Here is a 23,916-nt window from a genome sequence, read left to right on the forward strand (position 1 = left end):
GGTACAAATGTAGTGAGCTGATTGATTCACAGCAGATCCTCAAAACCCATGCAATGTTCATATGACCGTTGCGCTATGACTGAAAACAACTGGCTCCTGACTAAACGTTCTCTTAGTGACTGACGACGTACAACAAAACCAGTTCAATTGCTTATGTAACAAGGGACATTTTTACTCTTGCCAGACATTTGTATTAAGTTTGGTCCCATCATGAATCCATGTGGAAATTTGGTTGTTGCTTAACGCCCTCTCAAAGACTTGTCTCGTAGTGGCCCCTGAATTTGGTTGTTACTAACTAAATTGCTTTTGTTAATAATAGTGAACATGTGTGTTATCTTGGGTGATTAATGAAACAACACACCAGTTTGAGAAACTTGAAACGATATCTCACTTTATCGTGTGTTAAACTGTTAAAAGACTCAAGGTATTGAACAGAATTCTTTGTGAGCTACAGATGAATGGCATATCATCCCTTTTTGATATTGCATTTTGTTTCTATTCATTTGTTGCAACATTCAACAGAACATGTTTCTTCGAGGTAAAGTGAAATGAGACTGACAGCATACAGTCGGTTGCAAACATTAAAATGTCTAGGCATTACAGCCACGTTATAAATTCACTACACGTGTAAGCAGATCGTACGGTTTTCGTGAAATGTATGCACATATGATACTAAAGCAGGTAGGACTATAAGACAAATTATAAAGACGTACATTGACTTCAAACTGTTTTAGAGGCATTTTAGAAGTTGCTGAGCTGAAGGTGACGGAACAAATTTTATGGATGATCAACTTCTTTATTTTCACAATAGAGACGTTTCGGTATGGATTCTTATACCGTTTGCAAGCTTGAACCCTTCAGCTCAGTTTTCAAGCTTGCAAACGGTATAAGAATCCAGAAAACGTGAAAAATAACGGACTATGTAAAATATCTCTGTAAAACAAAAGTAAAACACATAACGCAAAGTTTGAAAGCAATTCCTCACTTTATATGTACAAAATAACGCAGTATGTAAAATCCTGAGTGCCAGTGTCCCCCTGCTCTAGACAAATTTCTGTCTCATTGTCCGTCTGCTCGGGACAACTTTCTGTCTCGCTGTTCCCTTGTTCTGGACAACCTTTTTGTCACACCTAAACTGTGCCACCGTGTCTTTGATTCCACCTGTTCTACTCTTAAATTGATCAGCTGGTTTTAGACTCATGTAGTGTTACCTGTCATTTTCACAGTAGCCTAGATATATCGGTATACTCTGTCCCGGTAAATCTTTTTGGGTAGAACTTTGAGCGAATGAGTTAATAAGGTTAGACACCCTTTCATTAATTATTCAGCTATCAAGACGTTAGGTACAGTGATGTATAGATAACAATAGTATTACTGGTTCTCTTTGTACTAATGCTTGAGACAACGTTAATTCATCACATGCCACAACATACACAGCGAGTGGAAATCTATGTGATTATATGGCGAATTATAAATATTATTTCATAGGCGTTGTTTGTGATTGGCAGTTCTGTGTAGGTACCAATAATCATGGCATTGGCATTTTTTATGGATTCGGGTTTTTTTAAACCTTGAACGGCGAATCGTCTTACCCATGTACATCAATGTTCCATTTCCATTTCAAATACAATAACTTCATATTTCATTGATTTTGAGCGATCGACATCTGGTCCAATTTCAAAGATCTCTGGTATTATCTTGGGGTGATATAATGTACGTAAATACATCATGGTAAATATGATATTTTCATCAAATGCTTTAAAGGTGTTTCTGAAACAAAGTACCAAGTCTCTCGTAGTTGCATGCTCTTAATATTTCCAGGAGAGTATGCAGGGCTGAATTCAAAGATTGGTATCAAGACTTGCACCAGGTGCTGCCTATGACAAGAACCCAGCTGCAGCAGCAACATTCCAAAACTCCAGTTGTAGAGTAGTGTGTAAATCGTCAGAGGTTTCGGTGTATATAAACTTGATGTAGTTACCATGAAACCATAGCAACACGAAGACAAAGCTGATCCCTGTTTACATGCATTGTCATAGCCGAGAAGCGAGAAGCCTCTATGAACAGTATTGTTTTGGTGCCATAGCTATTCGAAGTGTAGGAGATAGAGGCGCTGACATATGGATGCTTATAACCTTAGACTTATTGTTGATGTATTTCTCAAAGACTGACTTGCACCTTGTGTAGGTAAGACTCATAGGTAGGTTCATTTGGCTGCAAGTAACAAAACATTTTATCAAGCCCTGATATGTATTCACCGGCATGTGACGGTGTTAATGTCATAAACATACATATATATTGTTTTACAGTCTCTGCTTATGTTCAGTGTTAAATATGGACTATATCCAAAGTAGGTAGTACATTACTAGGCAAATAATGTATATAGTGACGACCAAAATTTTGTAAACTTGTCATATAAACAAGTTGTAAAATCGATACATTTTGAGACTGGCAGTAGATTCTGAAAACGTTCTTTTGATCTAGTATTATTCCATATTTTCGGTTGCGAAAAATTGTTTGTTTAGTAAGAAGAAACATTATATTCAAAGGGTCATTTCGATTTTCATTTAATCTTATTATAGTATCAGACATGAGCCACTCTTCAATTTTCTTCCAAAGTCTATTTATCAAATGACAGTACCCCAAAAGGTGTAAAATGGTTTCATTGGAAATTTTATAATAGCTACACAGGAGTGAGTCACTGGCTTTTATTTTATGTTGATAATAGTTTGTGCCTAAGATATTGTTAATTATTTTCATTTGGAACCATGTTACTTATGTACTCTGTGTACATCATAATGTTGTAGGTTTTCCAGTCTGATTCATGAATGTTAGATTCAAGCATGGTTTCCCATTTTAAATTTGACGGGAGAAGAGTGATATAAAACAACTTACTACCCTTATCAGACTGCAACAGTTTATGAATGTAGTAAGGTGCTATAGGCAGTTCTAATGTTATGTGGTCCCAATTAAGTGTAGCAGGATTATAATATTTTTGTAGGTGTTTGACACAACTGATCATACTTTGATAAGATACGAAATGTATTAATTGGCCTTGCAATGACATTTAGTTACACATTCATTAAAATCTAAATATTTTCCATCATTATCCAGTAGATCTTTGACTGACCTTTCTCCTTTCTCGTACCAATCTGAGTAAAAGGTCTTTGATTACCAATCATTAGTTTGTTGTTGAACCACAAAGGAAATTGCTCAACACATGGTGATTGTTCCAATAATGTTTCAGAGTAATCTGCCCAAGCCATCAGTAGATCACTCCGAAAAGGATTATTCATGTTATCTGCATATTCTCTTATTTGGCTTGGGCCGATTTCAAAGAAACTTACAGGTAGTGAGCGGAGATATGTGAAGAAAAGATTTTGTAGGTTTGAGTCTTTTAACAAGATTCTTTGTATCCAAGAAAGTTCTTTGCGATTGGCTTGTTTTAAAGATATGCGGTACTTTAATTCCTCCATCTTTATGAGTACAGTGCATTTCCTCTATATATATTTTGTCAGTCTTTCCACCCCAAAGTGAACTGAAAACAATTCCTTTGGAGTTCATCAACGATACTATGAGTTGGATTAGGTAGTGTTGAGAATAAATGTTACAGTTTAGGCTTAAGAGAAGTGATTTCAGTATTGTATTTCTTCCTAATGGAGTTAATGTCCTGAATGACCAGATTTTCATTACATTTGATATGTTTTGTATTTTATTATTATAGTTTTTTTCTACCATTACATCCAAGTCAACATAAAAGTCTATTCCTAGCATATTAAAGCTCTCTGCCCATTCAAGGTTCCATTTGTTCCATAGTTTATGTTTTGATCTCGTTTTAGATCCGATCCATATAATTTTACTTTTTTCAATGTTAACTTTCAGTCCTGATAACCTAGCAAAGAAAGTGAATTCACAAATGGTTGTATATAAAGATTTCTCTGTTCCATCGAGAATAATAGTTGTGTCATCCGCAAATTATGAGAGAATATATTCAATATGTCCAATTTTCACATCTTTAATATTTTTATTATTTCGCAGCATAATGGTGAGGATTTCTACACACAGCATAAAAACGCATGGTGATAATGGGTCACCTTGACGACAGCCACGAGATATTGGAAAGAAAGGAGTAGCAAATCCATTCACAAGAAAACAAGATTTTATATCTTTGTAGAGTATATTTTGTCATGTTTTTATTACTGGGCCAAAATTGAAAAAAACTTAGTATTTTATCGATATATTCCCAGTCAACTGTATCAAACGCTTTTTCAAAGTCTACATGAAGAAGCAGTCCTGGGATTGGATAGGTTTCAGTGTAATGCATGATGTCATAAATACTAGTAAGCTGTGTTGAGCTTCGCCAATATAACGGCCTGCCATAAATCCCTTTTTGATCTTTTTTGACCAAACGTGGCAAGACAAATTTTATTTTGTGAGCAATAACAGCTGAAGCTAGCTTATAGGAAGCATTAAGGAGTGAGATTGGTCTCCATTTTTTAATCAGTTGTTTAGGTCTATTTCCCTTTATCATACAGCTTGTGTATCAAAAGAGTAATTAATTTTTCTTAAAGTTTCTTTTTGCCATTCTTTGTCATTGAGCATATTCACACATCAAGCAGCAACTGATTATGTCAATTCTGTAGCCGGTTTTCCAACAACGCCTGTGTTGTCCCTCATTCCTTACCATTCGTTTGTCATTAGTATCTTGTTTCATGGTGCCGTTAGTGGAACCATCTCTCACCCCATGCTAATGCTAATGTGTATACTGGGATAATAGCGTCTGAAGCCACTAAATAACTTATATCTTATCAAAACTGGCCATCTAGTTCGCATATAATTCCACATAACCAACTAGACAGTTTACATTAAGAAAACAATACAAAGCAGACATGACAAACAAAAACAAAACCTGAAAAAATCCCAAACCAAACAACAAGAACAAAACAAAACAAAACAACAACAAAACAGAAGAAAGATAAATAAATAAATAGATAAATAAAAGATAAATAAAGAGTTCCGCCCGTAACCTCCGCTTGAAATGTAACCATTTTGCCTCATGCGATACTTTACCAGGGAGGACGCGCTAAACATTTAATAAGTCATGTATGTTAACAAGAACAGATTAAGGTGAACATAAAATGACAGCTGGAATGTAATTGCAGTAAGGAGTGTCTTCCAGCTAGATCAACCAGACACCAGCGAGTCCGACCACCCGACCCTTGTAGCCGCTTCTTACAAGTATAGATTTATATCAGTGGTTCTTGGGGCGTTAATTGAAGCTAAATAACAAATTCTCATAATAGAAGAATGAAAGATTCTCTGAACTGTCGTTTTTCCTCGTAGAAAACATTAAAGCATAAAAGAAAATATTTTTTTTCAATTTCACCTAAAAAGATTTTGCAGTCATTATTCGGCAGAAAAGATTAAATGGGAAAATACGAGTTTTGTAATCGAATTCCGATTTTTGGTTTATTTCAAAACACTGTGATATCTAATGTTGGCTTCCACATGTAACATCATGTAAAGAATCAGCTGAATCACCATGGATTTCCAGCCAAAGCTACAGGTGAAGATCCGTGATGTTCCATGTAAGAGGCGACTAACGGGATCAGGTGGTCAGGCTCGCTGACTTTGTTAACACGTGTCATCGAACCCCACCGGCTTCGATCACTGCTCATGATGATAATCTCAATATTGTCTTGTCCAGATTTAATTATTTACATCCCCGTCATATTGCTGAGTGCGGCAACAAACAAACAATCCAGCCAAGGTCCTTTTCGGAAGCGTGACTGCTTGTCGGTGATTATCGTCATCACTGTCTTCATGGCTGTCCCTCCTTGTATATTATGAGGACGGTGGAGTGGCCTAGTGGTTAAAGCGTTCGCTAGTCACGCCGGAGACCTGGGTTTGATTCCCCATATGGGCACAATGTGTGGAGAACATTTCTGGTGCCACGTCGTGATATTGCTAAATGCGGCGTAAAACTAAAATCACTCAGTCAGTTGTATATTATATTGCCATTGAATTTGTCTTTCCACCCTTGCTTGTACTTTGTTTTGTCATTCTTTGGATATATTTAATTTTGTATTGATTTGTCTACTTGGTCAGGTTTAGAGTTGATAATGGTGTAACATTTCTTTGATCCTTGGAATTCTCTTGCAAAAGGATTATTGTTATGTGATTGTTTTCAATTAGGAAGTCCACATGTAGCATGAACAGTTGCGTGACACACCAAGACAGGCTGTACTCGCGATTCTAATTGAATATTCCATGTTTAATTTAAACAAACTGAATCAGAGACGCACCCCATGGACCATCAGGATGGAGATGAGCTTCGTGTAGACGCGGTCAAATCATCCCAGGGTCCTCCTGATGAAAGTCTGCACAATTTGATTTGCAGTCGGAGCGCTTGGTGTCAGAGCAATTGAATCTGTACTTGTCTGTGTCCAGGGACGGGTCGGTCGCGAACATTTTGGATTTGTTGGTACTTGTACCTATTTGAAACACTGCTGACCACAGACTTGGAATATTGAACAATCTGGCCACTTCACCTGGCTTCTGCTAGTTTCAGCATCAATAGTTCATACACTAGCACTGAAAGAAATGATATGTTTTATAACCTCATGATTTCATTAGCGATCGATGTGTTTCATACATGTATGATTTCGTTAAAAAGGATCGCTACTTTACTGTTTCACCATTGAATGATCTATTTAATTTAAGTCCTCATTTGATTCTTTTTTTTCTAAACGAGATTGATTTGAATCATAATGTATTATAATGCACTATAATTTACAAATTATTAAAAAAATATTCGAATGAATGCACAACTATGATTGTTAGTGGCTGTGCCCTCAGAGGGAGTTGAAGTTGAGTAAATTAATTGTCCTCCGAAGACGGTACTTAAGGCCAAATAACTCAACGTCTTTGATACTTGCCTGAGTTTTATTCGTAGAACGTTAACTCATGCATATGGCTGAATTGTTCACATTTCACCAACAGCTGACGAAATGATTTTAAATCCAGCTAGGGTGAGTGAGTGAGTGATTGAGTGAGTTTAGTTTTGCACTGCTTTATATATATCGTAGATGTGAGTGTCAGCAACGATGCGGAGGACAGGAAGGTGTCGCGACGTTATTATCTCCCAACGGTTTTCAGTATTGACTATCAGCGTCCACGTCATAATTATGTGAGTGGATGAGTGAGCTGCAGAACATTGAAATGATACCTGTGTCATGAGCAGTTTTGAACGACACTGACTGACAGTCAGCAGTCACTTTTTACTTTTACAGTCACCTGACCTCTATAATTAAGAATATTCTAGCTGCTTTTCACTGGATTGTCTGGTTCAGACTCGATTATTTAGAGACAACCGTCACATAGCTGTAATATTGCTGTGTGCGGCGTAAAAATAAACTGACAGTCGCGGTGGCTGAGCGAGCTAGGCGGCTGACTTTGTGTGCTGGCGATTGGGTGCCTGACTTTGAGGGTGCGGGTTCGAATGCCGGATGGGACTCAACCAAATAAGTACTAGAATTTGTACTTTACCGAGAAAGTGAAATCCGAAATATGACATATGTTGTAAACTCACACCCTCTATACTTATGGTGTTACCATAACCTATTACAGTTGTTTGCACGTAAATGAGAGGTCGATTTCGGAGAATCAAGCTGTAGCGTAATAGAAAACAAATTTGATACTGTTGTCGATCAAACCAGACAGAAGAAACCGACGGCACAAAGAACGCAACATCTGGCTGGGGTCACCATCACCATCTCAAAGATTATAGTAGCGCTTCAGTAGCAACAACATCCCAATGCCCAGACGTCCACTGAAGAAAAGTGAGTGAGTGTTTGTTGTTATTTCAGCAATATCACAGCGGGGGCACCAGAAATGGGGTTCACACTCTGTACCCATGTTGGGAATCGAACCCGGGTTTTCGGCGTGACGAGTGAACGCATTAACCACTAAACTATCCCACCCCATCAATTTCAGAAATGCATTCAGCTCGGGATATTGTCTATAGTTGCTAAAAGATAATGTGTTGATGAAATACAGCATTGGTTCTTTTACAATATGGATTCTTTGCTGTATAAGATAAGGGAATACATATATGATGTGTCCAATGCTTTTTCTCAGTGTGTGGACCCGTGAAGGTCCCGGGGTAGAATAGGCCTCCAGCAATCTATGTTTGCCATAAAAGGCGGCTATGCTTGTCGTAAGAGCGACGAACGAGATCGGGTGGTCAGGCTCGCTGACTTGGTTGACACATGCCATCGGTTCCCAATTGCGTGGAACGATGCTCATGTTGTCGATCAAAGGATTGTCTGGTCCCGACTCCATTATTTTCAGACTGCCGCCATATAGCTGGAATATTTGCTGAGTGCAGCGTAAAATCACACTCGCTCACTCAATGTGTGACATGAATGATTCTGTATTTCTATCCTACCGGGTACCTATACAGTGATGGATGATCAGAGGCGTGTATATAACAACGTTCGAACCTATCTGGCCAGCTCAGTCACCCGTATTTCATGCAGTGTCGGATCGGTGGTGTAGTCTAGTGGTTAAATCGTTCGCTCGTCAAGCCAAAGACCCGCGTTCAAATCCTTAAGTGGGTCCTATGTCTGAAGTTCGTTTCTGGTGTTCCCATTTCAGTGATAGTGTTGGAACATTGCTAAACGCAGCGTAAACCTCAACTCACTCACTCATGCGGTGTCACGTGGAATCGTTATCAAAGTACTTTGGTATGGTTACATGTTGATAAACATATTGTTTTATCAGTGCACGTGAACTAGTTTCGATCTGAGGCGCAGTCTAAGTGTGAGTGAGTGAGGAGATGGGCATCATGCAGCTTACAGCAGTACCATTCACGCTTAACGTCGGACAAAGGTCCGAAGTAAAGCGGGTCTGAGACTTCTGTTCAAACTCTCTTTAGTTGTTTTTAAGTACGTTTTAAAGATCATATTAATAATGGCACAGGCTCATGTGAGTAGCATGGCGTCATCTGGCACTGGGCCAGTGTCAGCTAAAGCGCCAGGGGTTATGCCCCTTTATACGAAAGTTCCTCGACTGTTCGCAGTACAGCCGCAGCTTATGTCAGCTTACTGCTCAAACATTTCGCCAGCCATTGACTAGCGTGATCGGGTTGATTCCCTACTTATAGGGGAAACATGCCGGGTGTCTTCAAGGTCTAAGTCAAGAAATGATGTTAAAAGAGTACGAAAGCACTATTAGAAAGCGTTCAAAAGGAAAAGCAGGTCTGAGTGAGTGAGTGAGTGAGAGTTTAGTTTTGCGCTGTTTTAGCAATATTCCACAGCACATCACGGCGAACGAAATGAGCTTCAAACATTGTACACATGTGGGGAATGGAACCTGGGTCTTCGGCCAGAATAGTCAACGCTTCAACCACTAGGCCACCCAACGACACCCAAATAAACGTGTAAGTGAGTATGGTTTTACGCCGCATTTGGCAATATTCCAGAAATACCACGACAGAGGGCACCAGCTATGGGCTGCACACATTGTACCCATGTCAGGGTTTGAACCCGGGTCTTGCCGAGCGAACACTTTAATCACCGGACCACTCTACAGTCCTTAACGGCTAAGGTCACATAGAGAACAAACTGACCTTATCTAGCGTTGCCGTTTTTACCACGATTCCACGCGAAGGCCCAGAAACAAAAGCCACGTGTTGTTTAACGCTGAGAATTTATTACAAACAATGTTCTGCGTGACCCAGCTTTTGACAAACTAACACATGTCGGCGTGTTTTCCCCATATTAAATTAATCATAAACGTGTGTTGTTTCTCTGCAAGTTTGTTTACACAGATCCCGAAAGCTAGCGGATCCTGAGCGCGCTGCTCAGACTCTCGCAACAGCAAAGCAATTACCGTACATCTTCTCCTAAGAACCCTTGAGTGAAAGATGTAAAGCTTTGAGCGAGTTAAAATTTAAGGATGTGAGCTTTATGTCAGCTTTATATCGGCAAATTTTGAGAAAGAAGCAGATAATAACAAAAACAAATTCACCAACGGCGATGGTGATAATGGTAGTGATGATTACGACACTGTGCGCGTCCCGTTGTCATAAAATCACTTTCATGACGTCGTACAACAAATGGATTATCAATATTGATCAGTGGACACAGAAATAAAAAAAGACAGCATTTCCCCGTGAATCATACAACCTTTAACCTTTAACGGTCTTCATTTCTGCTTCCCAGATATTTCGAAAAACACAGCTCACACATGAGTGAGTGAGTGATCGAGCGAGTGAGTGGGCGTGCGGGCGAGCGAGTGAACGGGCAGGTGAGCGGGTTGTGAGTGGGTGAGCAAGGGAGCGAGCGGGCTGGCAGAAGGGTGGGTTGTTGAGTCAGTGAGTGAGTGATTTATATTATGGAGCATCACCTTAAGTAGCAGGAAATGCTGAACAGATGCTTGTCGGCCTCAGATGTTTACCATGTTGAACACAAGGTCATGAGTCTCCGCCAAAGGGAAGCAACTCTGCATTGCACTGAGAAAGAAGCGCCCGTGACAGAGGAAATGCGGTTTCTGGGAGCTTTTCGGAATATAAAGCCAGACTTGAATCAGATCACCACAGGAAATAATCTGATCATGGTTATAGTGTCCTAAGAACTCAATAAGACCGCTGTTAAATCTATCATATTGCTAACATACATATCGATGATCTATAATGATTGATCAGAATATATATTCAGAATGATATTACATCTATAGAGGGACTGCATATGCACTTTACAGATAAATCTCCTAACGCTTCGCATTTGGGTACACGCTAAATAGAATTTTGACTAATTGATGTGCATAAAAGTGGTCACACAAGTACACAAAGCACTAGTCCACGTATATTGTTATAGTTTTAAATTCGTTGAAACATCATATACAGAAATTAGAAACCATGAGATTATGAACAGAATCAATATTTATTCCAATTCTGTTAACGCCGAAACTCTACCAGGCTTCCACGAACACAGCAAGGTTTTCGCGATCGGTTTAATAGTAAGAACATAATCAGCGCTACCTCTACCTATAAGTACGCATTGCCGGTACACGTTTACATCCGACAGTGAGTGTAGGTTTACGCGGTACTCAAGTAATATCGTGGCGCTTCATGCGCTTCAGGCATTGTACTCATGTGGGGAATCGAACCCGGGATTTTGGCGTGACGAGCAAACGCTTAACCCACTATTCTGCATCGGCGTTCCATGTCTGTCACCCAGACACTGGAGAGTCTCAGTATGGCAAGAGTAGATTTCTTCAGCTCAAACATCCAGCGATGATTTAAGGATTAATTTTTATTTAATTTTAATTTTGTATGATTTTATTCCATGTTTACCTTATTGCATGCAGACTGTACATGCTCGCAAACCCACCATTCCAAATTAAATCTTTTTATCTCTCTCCAATTTATAACTCTTTATCAGGCACTAAAGATAAGATAGGTTCGTACAAGAAGTAGACGTGTCTATCAAATACTTGGCATTATATATTGGATTTTCGTGGCCACGGTCCAGTTAAAGGCATGCACAGCCTGTAATACAACCATGGCGTTCAGGAACCTCCTACAGTGAGAGATTACTGCTATGCATTACCTTCAGATAACGGTCAGCTCACACAGACAAGAAGTCTCGTTTGGCTCTGACTTATGGCGAGGATTACAGAGGGCGCTGTTTACGGAAACCAACGAAGACAGTCGGCGTCGTTGACCGCAGTTACGATACCACCCTAACCGATAACGTTATCAATGGCCAGCGCGAGGCGGTAGGTTTATCAGGCGAACAAACGAATGTGGGATAAGGGCTCGTTAGAAACCCGCAGTTCTCGTTTCTGGTAAATGTTATGTCAACTAGACTCTCACATAAGTAGTAAACATTTGCGTATAATTACTACTTCGGGGGCTTAGGAATCTAGCGAATTTCATAAAGCAAATAAATGCAGAATAAAATGACTCTGGGGTGGTGTCGCCACATGGCCATGGTGAAACTCTACCGCGACGGATTTCTGAAAATGTCATATCAAGAAATGAATTTAGTGTTAGGAATTTCTAAGTACGATTTCGCTGCTGATTTCTTTCGGGGGTTGGGGAGGGAGATATTTGTTTCTGGATAGATCACAGAGATTGATAATCGTTAAATCGATCGATTATTGGTAAATATTGGTGAAGTAACTTTAAGCCAAAATGCCAAATAAACAATAAAGAAGCAAATATATCTTACGTCACTGTGAGTGAGATATTATTATTATTATTAAAAATATTATTGATGATTGATAGTGACTTGTTTGTGGATGGACTGCTATTTATAGCAACACCGCGATCTGAACATAGCTCAGAAGCAGCAGATGAGTGTAGTCTGTATATTGTTAGGAAATCCAATCTATATTCTCCATATCTATATAAAACAAAGGTTTTATGCACGTTTTCCCTACTTGACTTGAACGTGCCGGAATCACTGATAGATCAACTGATAGTGTATACACGGTAGTACGGTTCAGTCATTATCTTCCTGAAACTTCATTTTATCAGAAACTCTAGGCATGTTTTGAAACTGCGATATTCTAGAATTGTCAACAATCAAAGGCACTCATTGGATATATCTGTTCCAAAGATTGTATATATGATACACTAAATGCACGGCCAATTATTGTTATTAGGTAAAACTTTTTGCTAAAATGGTTCTCCAGAGAGATTGGAGAAAAAGAGCACAGCTGAGCAAAAGGTAGACTTGCTTCATTAAGAGCTTTTGGCATATAGAAAAGGACAGTTGGAAGGATAAGATGGGCTCAGGACGAGGTTTCATCAAAATGCCTCGACCTGCAAATAGACACTGAAACGGTCCCTTACACCCTCTGACATAATCCTCTCCAGACTTTGAAATGAACCAAAAATATTTCTAAAAATTCCAAAAGTCTACGATATGTTGTAGATTGAGTTTTGGGTATTCTGAAAATGAATAGATTCTCCTGGTTCCTTTCCAATGAAATTCAGCTAACATGCTGATTAGAGACTGATTTCAAGTACCACGGCACTGTTATTGTTCTGTAGCACGTCGACTAGCTTCCTGGTACATCGCATAATTACATTTAATTGAGACTCATCAAAGCGATCCATTATTCATCCACCACCATCCCGACGAGAAGAAATTAGGACAATATGATACAATGCCTCTAATTATATCCCGTTATGAATACACACACCATGCCGCTTAAGATAAACACCACTTACAACTGACCCGAAGGTCAAAGGTCAGGGGTGACGTTCGACTGGGCTATACAGTATAGACTGGTTCTGCGTGTCCGTTACGGAAACAACTGCCAGATGTCCTAAGCGGCATGAAGATAAGTCGCGCGAGTGCCGGTTGAAGTTCATGGGGCAAGACCGAGCCTTAGTCATGATGGGCAAGTCCTAGGCGGACGGACATACCGCTAACAGTGCGTTCGAGGTCCGCGGATTACTACACAGATGGAAGAAGGTCGTTTACCGAAGAGGACCATGTGGAGCCAAGTGATACTTTTAGGATCTGTATTAAGTGGTGAGTGAGTCTATATTTTCATGGCGTCATTTCCTAAACGAGCCGTTTTAACGATGTTCGCCGGATGTGAAGTCGGAGGTGTGTTTACTACATGGGCTTAGGCTATTTTTTCATGTCGACTTCTTGAAAACTGTTGCTCGTGCTGTTGTTGAAAACAACCCATTGTAAATGTAGCCCATGTGTTTTCACGATGCTTTGCCCTTTAAATGTTGCTCTATCTGTCTTCGTGAGCATAAATACCAGGCTTATTTCTGTCAGACAGTTGTAACTATATGGTTGACTGACAGTCGCCAGCCCCGTCCGTGTGGGTGCAGACAGAGCCTTATCATGAAATCAGGGATTGAACTGACAGTTCATGATTAATACGTTAATACGTCAGAACCTCTGTTAGACATAGATTCGCTTTTACTGTCCGCATACGTTGGGAGTTTGTGTCTGTGTGTATTTCGACGCTGTCATTCAATTACGAAAGTCGGGTGGCGGGTAGCCATACGATTAAAGTGTTCGCTCGTCACGCCGAAGACCTTAGCTCGATACCCCACATGGTTCTGAAGCCAATTTCTGATATCCCATGCAGTGATGCCGCTGGAATATATCTAAAAGAGGCACAAATCTCACAAATCAAGATACGCAGTGGGACTGGTCAATACTGATTACTGACCACTGTCCAGTGACATTTTTGTCCATACTATTTTGATACTGATGGGTATTCGGTCAAACAGATACGAACTAAAGAAATAAGATTGATGTATTATTTATGTGAGTTGTCAGGGCCGGAGGTGGTCAAATGTTATTCATCAAAGGTTCCTTCTAAGGTGAGGCATGTATCGTCTTAGGTTCGAATCCCGATAGTGGTTTACTGCAATACCCATACTCGTGATTTCCATAAAAGTTGAGAGCGCCTGCATCAACTTTAATTTTCAACGTCAGTGAAACTGACAGGCCCAGCCACGTAAAACTAAATTCACTCACTCATAATATGTCCGCTGGGGATATAATACGTGTCCAATGGTATGACTATAAATAATGCTATTGTCGCATTGTGTTCAATAGCGGATTGAAACTGTATGCTATCAAATACCAGCGTCAAATCTATAACGGGATGAAAGTCCAAATTTAACGATTTGGTGAACCGACAACCACGGGTATGGTGGGAACATTGATGGTTACAATTGCATCCCATCGGGTACCCATTTTCTGCAAGGCGATTAGAGACACGTTTGAACAAACCCATTTCCTTAAGGTGAGACCACCAGTATCACGTGCATATATCCTAGTGGTTGAAGGGTTCGCCAATCCCGACGAAGTCAAAGGTTCTATTCCCGCCATGGATACGAAGTGTAAAACCCATTTCTGGTGTTCCCCGTTTTGATATTGCTGGAATTTTCCTTAAAGTGGTGTTAAACTAAACCCATTCACGAACATTTCATGGCTCTGTTTAATCTGTTAGCTTTGAGTACTTGATCTAATTAAACACAAAGTTCGAGAGGGTGGACAAAAGGCTTATTTCAATAACAGCTCAATCAAGGAAGTCATCAAACAATGGTATGGTGACTCCATCCTGTTTATGACGGCAAACAATGACAATAAACTATTGTGTAACCTCGCTGAAATTGTCTCTTAATGTTCAGCAGCTGAATGTAGCGAATAGTGAACAGCAAATAAACGCAACGTTTTTGTCACGCTTATAAATAGAACACACAAAAATGAACGCTTACCTTTACGACATTTCATTTTGTCTTCATTTTTTTAAAAGTTGCGTTTCTTTTGTTGTTCAGTAGATATTTTGTGAAGGCTTACAGGATGTGCTATTTTCAAATGTTAGTTCAAGTCATTGTAGGCCCGCCATGATCCGCAGTAACCCATGTTTGTCGTAAGAGGCGACTAACGGGATCGGGTGGTATGGCTCGTTGACCTGTCACCGTGTCCCAACTGTTTAGATTTTCGCTCATGGCGTTGATCACTGAATTGTGTAGTCCAGACTCGATTGTCTAAAGTCATGAAGCAGGAGCATCGCTAGGTGCGGCGTTGCACAATAACCAAAACAAGCCTTCTTCGTGAAGTGACGATAGTGAGTAAACAATACCGTATTGTGATCTAACACTGAAGCAGTGGCAGGAAGCCCAGTAGCTGTTTGTGTCGTATATTGTGACAAGGATTGGGGCATGGTCTGTGTTTGAGTTGGTAGTTCTTTACATGGCATTGCATAAAGGTATTTTTATTCACATGTGTCAGCCTGGCGTATGGCCTTACCCTCACTTCCCCGAATAATTCCGTGCGTCCCTTGTACATTGTACCCGCTGCCCGCCTAGTGAAGTGAGAATATGGGCTACAGGATTGTGCCTCGACGGTTGTTATTTATTTAGATTGTAGTATTTTGACGGCGGTTAGACTGGTGCTAAGACTCTGAATATATTTAATGTTGATTGCAACAAATAAACCAATTTGAATTGAAAAAGAGCCACAGGTAGACTAGAAATTCACAAATGATGCGAACTCTCCAAGGTTTCATTAATCTGTTACAACAATAAAACTTATATAAAAGATGAGGATGATGATGATGATGGTGATGATGATGATGATGATGATGAGGAGGAGGAGGAGGAGGAGGAGGAGGAGGACAATACGCAATACCACCACCACCACCACCCCCACCCCCCAAAAAAATCAAACAAAACACATTAATCTCAGAAATATAATTTTTTTCAGTTTTTTTCTCATTAATCTTATTTTTTTTTAAAAAAAATATCTACAGACCAAACTCAAACGGAGCTCAGAGCAATCCTTAATTTCTGAGCTGACTTCTGCACTTACAAATCCTTCGAAACTTCGACACTTTTCAGCAATATTCCACTAATATTACAGCCAGGGACGCCATTGGCTTTACACAGTGACCCATGTGGGGAGTCTCTACAGTTAGTTAACATTTCAAGCACGAGGGACATGATTTTGAACTTGCCTGTACAGCTAAACCTCGTTTATCCGATCGCAGCTATTTTCAGTACATATAAATACACGTCCGGATCAGTGGATCAAAGGCATAGTCAGTAACATCATTTTTTTATCCTGCCATCTGTGTAATCCGGTGAATCTGTGAATCCGGTGAAAAAATATGGGATGGCTGTGTTTAGAGATAAAGAATTTCCGGAAGGGTGGGGAGGAATGGAAAACAATATGTTTCACATGCTGTGAGGCAGACGAAATAATATGTGGTCTCTGCTAACATTCACTGTCCTCAGAAATCTGTTATCATACAAACTGGTGTATAGTGCAGATATATACTGTCGAATCGAAGCGGCATCAATCACACATCGTTGATTGAGATGTATGTCGAAGTAACAGCAAAATTTATAAGCTTCTGTTTGTGCGTGGACTTGTGCACTCGGAGTATATTTCAGATGTATGAGTAATTAACGGAATCTGGGAGAGGTCATCAAGTGATTGACCTCCTTTGCATCCATCACCCCAGTTTGATGTCATGACATTTATTAATGACGTCAAGAGCTTGACCGTTTAATCACGTTAATTGTTACATTGATGGACACATGCAGATGGAGAAGTCTCATCACACAAATGTCGAGGTTGATTGGAAGCAATGGACCTTTCTGTTTTGTGTTGTTGTGGGGGTTGGCGGTAGGATTGTGGGTCTCAATTAATATTGTCCATTTTTTTCCAGTTGCCCGAGCACCCTCTGAGCAAGAGTCTTTAAAATCTTGGTAAAAATCAGCATGTGCAATTGTACCTTGGACTAACAACTAGTCTCTGAAATGAACATGTTGATATAGAAAGTTAGTTCATATTAACATAAATAAATAAATAAATAAATAAATAAATAAATAAATAAATAAATAAATAAATAAATAAATAAATAAATAAATAAATTGTAATGAAAAGGAGCCCTGATGCTTTCTTCATTTTCTGAAATCTAGACTTGCCACATCTGTAGACATTCGTGATCTTTCTCGGGTGTATTTCCTTAAGGTTCTGTATGACAGACGACATTGTACCTCAACAGTGAAATGTTAACAACAAAGGCTGTTGAAATATTTCTCGACATGAAGGGAATGTAGGCTATTAAAACGTGATCCCCAAAACAGGGAAACACAATTGGTATTTGGTGTTGCTCTATGCGAAACCTTGTAGGTCAGGTCTTGACTTGTAATTACAAACAACGGCGGAAATGGACAACAAACAATAGCCTAATTACAAACAGTAGGCGCAATCTGACCTGATGAACCCCCGCTGTTACCCCTCTGTCAGAGCCCATCCCATGGTCGGCCTCCATCGTGAAGTGGAAGCAGGAAGCTGGAAGCGGTTTTCGGCGTTATCCTAGACACATGTTGCCTTCATCATAGCCATAAAGCTTGTAAACTTTGTGGTACAGTGAGTTTACGAGTGGCCATCGACAGAGGGGCACGGCAAACTCCTATTGTAATGAACCCAAAAGCAACATTAATTTTATTCCGGTACAGCTGTAGTTCGTTACGCATTTCGAGTAAAATGTACAGCTGGTGAATAAATAAGGCTATTCGTAATATCCATTACATGTCAGATCGCTATAAAGACAGCTTACTCAAGTTACACTTGTTGCATGAACTTATACTAACAACTAGTCTCTGAAATGAGCATATTTTACTGAAACATAGTTCATAGTAAAAAAGAAAATAATATCACAAAATGGATCCCTGAGACTAAGGAAATCTAGACTTGCCACATTTCCTAGACACTCGTGGGCTTTCTTGGATATATCTGGTTCAGGGTATGTTCGACAGACTAGTGTGAACTGTGAGAGAGGAGACAGAACAATACCTAAGGAATCATGATTCAATATCCATCGAATATTCTTTGCAGGGGAAAGGGTCACCGCCATGGTATTGCTGGAATATTGTAGCAGCGTCGTAAATCCAAATTCACTCACTCATTCACTGGAATATTCCTCGACATGAAATGTACTGACGCATCTAATAATTTCTGCAGGTGAAGTCCTATTATCACGTACCAGTTGAACGTAATACTATTGTCTTTGCAAAGACCATGACATCATTATATTATTCAGTCCTTATGTTAATACAATCTTCACAATAACGTGCATATATTTGTGACGCAGCGGGATGGACACACAGTTTCCTGACTATGTCTCATCATGACTATATTTTGATCAGTATCAGTCAGAAGCATATATGGTGTCATGGTTACTGTACCAAGTGACCCTCATGCTAAATACACTGGACGTAGAATTGACACTTTTGTGCTTGATGATCCAATTGATTACAAGGCTGCAGAACTGACTGACCCCGCACTGAGCGCCATTATGTATACAGACTATATAATACTTTCTAATGTCTGTTTACCGTTCCCACGTAGAAATATTACCTAACGGATGGGCAAGTGAAACAATACCAATTCGAAAATACTGAATTTGCAAAACGGCAAGCCACCATTGTGAAAAAGGAAAGTGGATTTTAAGAGCAAGAGCATGGGCAACACGCACGCAGTCGTTTCATGAGAGTAGCACCAAAACAAGTCCACTGAATCACCGTATGAATGAAGGAGTGAAGTGTCCAGTATTCGATCACAAATGCAACACAACACACGTGGTCAGTATTTGGAATGTCCACGTGAGCATCAAATTCGTGCTGAGACGTCAGACGCCGTATACCTTGAGCAGGGATTCTTCGCCTTTATCATGAAGGTGTTACTGTTACAAATTTGCCGTGACAAAAGGTGTAAGAAATCCCCTCAGAATCTGAAAAATATAACACTGACCAGTCTAAAGTTTTCAATATTATGTATTGAGAAGTAAAATAGAAAGATACAGAGATTCACAATGGAAGTTTCATGTTCAATGCAGCTGAGCCAAATCTCAATCAATGGGTCACAGATATATTATCAACTCATCAAAGTCTTAGTTTGAGACTGAGAAACAGTTATACTGAATGCAACACGGCGAGCGGTCAGGCAGCGGTCATGTAAGTTGAGCTTTGACAGAGGCAGGCAGTTTGATGTACTCCAGTTGTACTGATTCCTGAATATACGAGCACTTTGTGGCAACATCGCCGCCAACTCAGAACTTTCTCACAGTCTCCCGGAAGCAAAGACAACTAGGGAGGGAGGGAACTCTAGAGCACTAGGCCTGCAGCTAAAGTACTAATAGCACTGAGCATTTATGATACGAAATGTGACCCATAATAACTATCACTTAATCAATAATACGAACTACAATAAAAACGTCAACAAACGTAACAAAGGGTTTGTGTGTTTCGGGGGCTCTTGCACGAATCTGACGATCCAAAGTATCCCACTAGTGTTCAATTAGTGATATGTCAGGTGACCTGGAGGGCAAAGGAAGCACACTGACGTTGTTTCCCTCATGAAGGAATCCATGACAGTATGTGCTGAATGAGAACGGGCGTTGTTTTGCGCGAACACGATCCGGTTAGGGCGTTAGCGTAGGGATGGCTGCACAACCGGACGCAGAATTTGATCATATCGTCTTCATATCGCCATATATGCCACCCCAAACCATGACACCGTCATCACCAAACGGTTCCACTTCCTGTACACAGCAACATTGCACACGTTCTCCACGAGGTCTGTAGACAAGAGCCCCAGGTGGTCACATAATTCTGAACATGGGTCGGTCGGGAAGAAGAAAAAAAATTAAAAACTAATAAAGACAATATTCTCCACATAATGTTCTTGATTCTCAATATTGTAATTCTTCTTACAAAAGAATTACAATGTCTCGAGGTCTTTGGACTTGTGTCAACAACTGATTAAAACATTTTACATAGGTAAACATATTATATGACCAGGCGAGGCGGTACGTTTTAGGATCGAGTCGGGGATGCTGGAATAAAAACAATGGAGGGGTCGGCAACAAAGTTAAAAGGGTCGGCGATGAGAAACACAAAAATATAAGCGCTGTCCTACTGAGGTATGACGTAAAATATGGTGTATTTGGTACGATTATGATCACTAGTGAATCCGAACTATGGATATAATGATAAAAAGCAAGCCAGAAGAGGAGTTGGCCATTTTAGGAGACGTTTTCTCTTAAACCGCTTCACCATGTGTGTAGTCAGTGTTTGGAATAGAACAGCTACTTTGCCTATTCTGCTGGCCTTAAAAGAGAAACTGGGGGCGTTCATTCTTCTTGCCAGGTCCGACCACTTAGAACTACCGATGTAACGATGCATCGAACTATCGATTGTTTGCAGTTGTTGAGTCTCCGATAGCAATTCGCCGTTGGTAGGGACGAAAATCTATCAATGAATCGATAATACGTGTGACGAACGATAGTTTTGTGCTGATAGTTAATGCTTAAACTGTTTATTTGATCTGGTTTGCGAGTTTCGTGATCGCTATTAAAAGAGACGAAACTTGTTTTTGTCGCATATACCTTGTACATTCGTTTGGGAAATAATATCAGGAAAGACACGAGGGGGAGAAAAATACAATACTAATTGCAATAGTTCGTCGCAATACTATGTTGCAATAGACTATCGCAATTGTTGTTTTCTCCTAAATAGTCATCCCTACTTCCAACTCGCAGTCAGCATTATATGATTCTCAGTGAGGATGATAATATGAAATGTAGACTTCCTGAGGAATCCACCGAGATTGCTGAATCAGATCACTCTGACAGCGGATGCCCTTCTTTGACACAAATTACGTATATTTAACGACCACATGGAGCTGATCTTCAGAAAGACGATAAACTAACTATACGCATTTCCCAGAAGAGCATTTCTGAGATGTTTCAAATTTCAAAGCTGCAATGGTAGTTTATTCAGATCTAGTTTAGTACCTTTATGTGCATGGCATGGAAGGATCTTTGTCTCTTAGGAACGCAATGGTTCACATTTTGGGTTCGAGTCCGAGTTTAAGCAACCGTTTCTTCGCACAGATCTCCGGAGAGTTAATTTTGTATCTGGCGTAATGTAAACTCATATTTCTGTGACAATTTTCATCACAAACTTGCCCTCTGGCACGTCATGTACGTTTTTCAGTACGAACATACCTCGCCACAAACTCCAGCAAGGAAAGTACCAACATAAATGTGTTGTATCTTTCTAGATGAGCATATGGTTCGCGTTCTGGAACATGACATGTTAAGGCTTCATCCGTTTACATTAGTGTATAACTCCTGACATATCTCTGCCTTGCCAAGAACGTGGTGTTATTTTTAAGCATGATTTGTATATATGGAAATAATTGAAAAATATATCATAATTATGTCATGGCCTCATATACTGACCTCATTTGGATAAATCTTAACACAAGATCCTTTGCAGAACAGGCACCTGTTATCGGAGGATGCTTTTAAGGTGCAATGAGTTAATCAAATACACCCCACTCTCTTTAATATACTGATAGAGTGGCAGATGTATTTCACGCGGTCCCTCATCACAGATATATTGCCGATGACAGGTGGTGATAACGGATGTTATCCTACTTCTGGTCTCTTTGCCATGGTTTCCATAACGGCGATCTAGTGACTGGTATAATACTGACTAGTCACTGAAATTAAGATGTTTTACAGAAAAAGATGTTCATAGTAGAAACCAACATATAATGAAAAGGAACCCTGAGAATTTCTATATTTTCAGAAGCTGTGTAAGTCTAGACTTGCCACATTTTCTATTTTCTTGACTTGCGTGGGATTTCTTAAATATATATACTTCAGGTCTGTATGCCAGACAATGACTGTCATATAAGCATGGGAAAATATTTATTCGACACTCAATATCTGTTGTGTCGAGTAAGATACCTGATCTTTCTGTTTTTCGAAGTGGAAGAGTATCCTAGCTGAAATTAACTGATACATTTATGGTCATTTGTACCCGCTGTGAAAACGGGACGTACCGGATACAACCACACAATAGCGGTTTCCCTATAAGAAGTATATTTAGTTACGTCTCGGTTCGATGTCATCACGTTTGTATTATAGCACGAGAATACCCGTTTCAGTGAAGTGATGTATTGTTTCATATGACTTGGTGCTGCTTGTTTTATTATATTATTGTGTGATACGAGTTTCATGTTATTGTGTGATATGTATTTCGTGTTATGTGGTATGTTTTTCATGACATTGTGACATGTGTGTTTCATGTTATTGTGTGATGTTTGTGTCTTATTATAGTGTGGTATTACTCCTATATTATTGCGTGGTACAGTCAGTGTATGTGACACATGTTATTGTGTGGTATATTTCTTACGTTATTGTGTGGTATGCTTCTGACGTTACTGCGTGGTAGTGTGCTTCTGATGTTATTGAGTGATATATGTTTCGTGTCATTGTGTGAGATATGTGTAGGCATATGTGAATGTCGTTCATGCTATTGTGTGGTATGTGTTTTCGTGTTATCGTGTGGTATTGTTTCGTGTTATTTCGTGGTATATGTATCATGTTATTGTGGGTTGGCTGTTTCATGCTATTGTAGGGTATGTGTTACATGTTGTTGTGTGGTACGTGTTCCAGTGATAGTGAGATGAGTGTTTCATTTTACTGTATGGCATTCGTATCATGCTCTTGTGAGATATGTGTCTCATGTTTTGTGTGGTATATTATATATACATATACACGTCGCATGTTATTGTATTGTATATGCCTCAGATTATTGTATGGCATGAGTTTCATGTTGTGCGGTAAACGTTTCATGCTATCGTGTGGTTTGTGTTTCATGTTATCGTACGATATGTCTCATGTTATTGTGTGGTATTTGTATCTTGTTACTGTGTGGTATTCGTCTCGTCATATTGTATGGTGTATCGTTCATGTTACTGTGTAGTATTTTTGTCTTGTAATTGTACGGTATGCGCCTCGTGTTATTGTGCGGTATGTGTTTCATGTTAATGTGTGGTATATGCCTCCTGTTAATGTGCGGTATGTGTTTCATGTTATTGTGTGGTATGCGTTTCATGTTATTGTGTGGTATGTGTTTCGTGTTATTGTGGTATGTGTTTCATGTTATTTTGTAGCGTGTCTTTCGTGCTATTGTGTCATGTGCTTCATGTCTTTGTGTGGTGTGTGTTTCATGCTATTGTGTGGTATGTGTTTCGTGTTATTGTGTGGTATGTGTTTCATGTTATTGTGTGGTATGTGTTTCAGCCTGCTATGCTTGTCAAGGAAGGACATGCGCCCAGTGTGTGACGTCAGGAGGAAACTGTGCCTGGTGCTCTGAACTGGTAGGCTGCGTCATATACACATCCTTCAATCAGAAACCGACGTGCTTCCCACTCAGAACGCATCAAATGATATCCGATGATATCGCAGTTTGGTTGGAGTGACAAGATCGCTTTGGGGAACTTTGATATCGTGCAATGTACCAATAAGACCAAATACACCTTACTTATGTGT

The 23,916-nt window shown here is 39.7% G+C and overlaps 1 protein-coding gene across 1 annotated transcript in view; it reads left to right on the forward strand.

The window, feature by feature from the left end:
* The first annotated feature begins 13,403 nt into the window (after positions 1-13,403).
* LOC137256580 (integrin beta-1-like) overlaps positions 13,404-23,916 on the forward strand; it is a 49,439-nt gene continuing 38,926 nt past the window's right edge. The window contains exons 1-2 of the mRNA XM_067794450.1: positions 13,404-13,553; positions 23,668-23,744. Coding sequence (XP_067650551.1) covers positions 13,484-13,553; positions 23,668-23,744 — 147 coding nt within the window. The 5' untranslated portion in view covers positions 13,404-13,483. The remainder of the gene's footprint in view (positions 13,554-23,667; positions 23,745-23,916) is intronic.

Source organism: Haliotis asinina, chromosome 11 (genome assembly GCF_037392515.1).
Source record: "Haliotis asinina isolate JCU_RB_2024 chromosome 11, JCU_Hal_asi_v2, whole genome shotgun sequence".
Classification (NCBI taxonomy): Eukaryota; Metazoa; Mollusca; class Gastropoda; order Lepetellida; family Haliotidae; genus Haliotis; species Haliotis asinina.